General features: G+C 46.6%; 1 protein-coding gene across 1 annotated transcript; it reads left to right on the forward strand.

Annotated features, from left to right (window-relative positions):
• Positions 1 to 5: 5 nt before the first annotated feature.
• Positions 6 to 2,558, forward strand: LOC104528041 (Krueppel-like factor 4; the record flags this gene model as incomplete). Its single annotated transcript, XM_010171929.2, has 3 exons — positions 6 to 174; positions 248 to 412; positions 1,919 to 2,558. Coding segments are annotated over 3 exons (510 nt in total), but the record flags the coding sequence as incomplete, so codon positions are not given.
• Between the last annotated feature and the right edge of the window lie 137 nt (positions 2,559 to 2,695).

Genomic DNA, 2,695 nt, shown 5'->3' on the forward strand with positions numbered 1-2,695 from the left:
CCCGGACTACGCCTTCACTGGGGCCCGAGGAGATGCTAAGCAGCAGAGACTGTCTCCCTGCCACCCCGGGGCTGAGCCACCCACCTCTGCCACTGCCCCCAGGGTATCCCCAGGCACCTGGTTACCCTGCCTTCATGCCTGAGCAGCTGCCACCCAGCACGCTCCAGTACCAAGGTGAGTCCCTGTGCTTCCGCGACCACTTCGGCGCTGGTGGCAACGGTGCTCACCCCTCCCTGTCTGCCTCCAGAGCTGATGCCACCAGGGAGCTGCCTGCCTGAGGAGACCAAGCCCAAGAGGGGACGTCGGTCATGGCCTAGGAAAAGGACGGCCACACATACCTGTGACTACGCGGGCTGCGGCAAAACGTACACTAAGAGCTCTCATCTCAAGGCACATCTGCGAACCCACACAGGTTAGTCCCAGCGTGAGGTCAGTGGGTTGCCCTGGCCTGAGAGGCATGGGATGAGCCCCTCAGACAGTGAAGAGGGATGAGAACAGGAGGTGGGGCTAAAAGTGGCAAGTTGTAACCCTTCTCTGCCGAGTTTCCCGACTTATTTTTTCCTCACCCTTTGGCTATGTGAAGTTCTTTACAGTCTTTGCTTATTGGCTTGGCATTTTGCTTAATGGTTCAGAATGACTCAGATGTGGGAGCGGGTGGGTTTCTTGCCAAGGCAAAGTTTGATACTCCTCTCATGCTATGTGGCTAGCTAATTAGCAGGTAGTTGGAAGTCAGCTGGGATTTGTTGCTCTAGATGGTGTTGGCCCACTTCTGAGAAGGGAGCAGACCTCTAAGACGCTGCTTTCTTTGCTCATGTTTAAGTGCTTCACACACGCATACCTCTTGACTTGCTCTACTGCAAGAGATCGTGCTCCTCTGCAAGGTGCTGTTCACTTTCTGAGGAAACTGTTGGGTCCCTTGCGAGTGGGGCTTTCGGCAGCACTGACAGGGTGCCTCGCCTACATGTGGGAGCACAACTTCCCCGGTGCTAGCACCAGAGAGGCAGAGTTTAACAGTTCATTGGCTACTGCTAGGATTGGGGTAGAACCTGCTGAAGTGTGTATCTGAGCCAGAGTTCAAACTTTCACTTTGCAGCCAAATGTGGTGTTGCAGTAACTGAGCTTGTGACAGCAGGTACATTGTGCGCAGTTTCACCAGTGCGGGCATTCCGTAACACTGATTGAATAACCTAGGAATTTGCATAATTTAAATCCCTAGATTCTGAACTTGATTCAAAACTTCCTCCTGAAGAGGAGGTGGAAAAGGGAGGAACTCCTGGTAGTGAAGTAGTTCGGCTACGTCTTCAACTAATGGCTGGGGGGCGGGGGAAGAAATCAGTCCAGTGAATAGTACTTCTCATCTGTCCCCAGCAGGTCAGCATGGTCTCCAGTATGTATACTACCAGGAGCTCATAATTGTCAGGGGAGGTTGTCATGCTGCCAACAGTGGCTTTGTTACAGTGAAGACAGTAAGATTGAGTTCTTAATCAGACTGAGCTAATTAAAACAATTTCCAGCTGGTTTTTTATTCTTGAAGACCTACAATTATCTAAATTATGTCTGCTGAGCCATTTCTGGTTACTGTTTGATCACATACCTTTTATCTGTCAAAAATACACTCTATTATCTGAACTTGTGTTCTAAGGCCTCATGTGCAAGACAAACAGTGGAAATGAACATTTTAGCAAAGATTTCAGTGACACCAGCATTTTGTTGTAACTGTACATCTTGAAAAGACAGTCTTACTCCGTTTTCGTAGTTTGCTTGCAACTGCTTCAAGAAGTTTGCTGCATTTTCTTGGACAGCACCCTTTTTCTTACCCAGGGCAATCTATGTTAGCAGTTCTTGAAAGAAAGGTGTTAGAAGTGGTAGCCATGTAAAAAACCAAACTGACATGGTTTATTTTCTGTTTTTTTTAAAGGTGAGAAACCTTATCACTGTGACTGGGAAGGCTGCGGATGGAAGTTTGCACGATCCGATGAACTTACTCGTCACTACAGAAAACACACGGGCCATCGCCCTTTCCAGTGCCAGCGGTGTGACAGAGCGTTTTCCAGGTCGGACCACCTCGCCTTACACATGAAGAGGCACTTTTAATTGGAAGCAGTGGATCTTTCCCGAACTGCCACAGAGATTCAGTATTTACAGCACAAGGGCCGTCTTCCACAAGACAGGGAGAACACAGTTTAAGCACTACAGAGAATCAAGGTGAAGTCTTCCAAAGAGTGGAAAAGAGGGATAACTGCATACAGACTTTGCAACTTTTTTTGTATACATACATTTAAAAGAAAAGAGAACCAAAACTTCGGGGTTAATGACTGGATCTTCTATCATTCCATTTGTAAATCCAACTTGAATTATTTCTGGACTACAAAATGCCAAGGAGTGACTGGAAGTCACGGATATCAGGGTTAAACAGACTGTGTGTAGTTCGGAGGGTGGGGATATTACACAGGGAAATTACATTCCCTTAATTTTCTTTCAATGCAATATTAGATGTAAATGTCATCTTGTACTTTCTTTCTTTTTCCTTCTAAAAGCCATTATGATGTTAAAAGAGGAGGAAAAATTCAGGTACAGAATTATATTTTAAAAGCCTATTTCATGGTGCTTAGTGACTGTTGGTTCTAGAGGTACCAAAACCAGGAAGCCAAAGTTCTCAAACTGCTGCATATCTGACAAGGAAATATTTTTGTCT

This window comes from Antrostomus carolinensis, unplaced genomic scaffold (assembly GCF_000700745.2).
Source record: "Antrostomus carolinensis isolate BGI_N321 unplaced genomic scaffold, ASM70074v2 scaffold49227, whole genome shotgun sequence".
Classification (NCBI taxonomy): domain Eukaryota; kingdom Metazoa; phylum Chordata; class Aves; order Caprimulgiformes; family Caprimulgidae; genus Antrostomus; species Antrostomus carolinensis.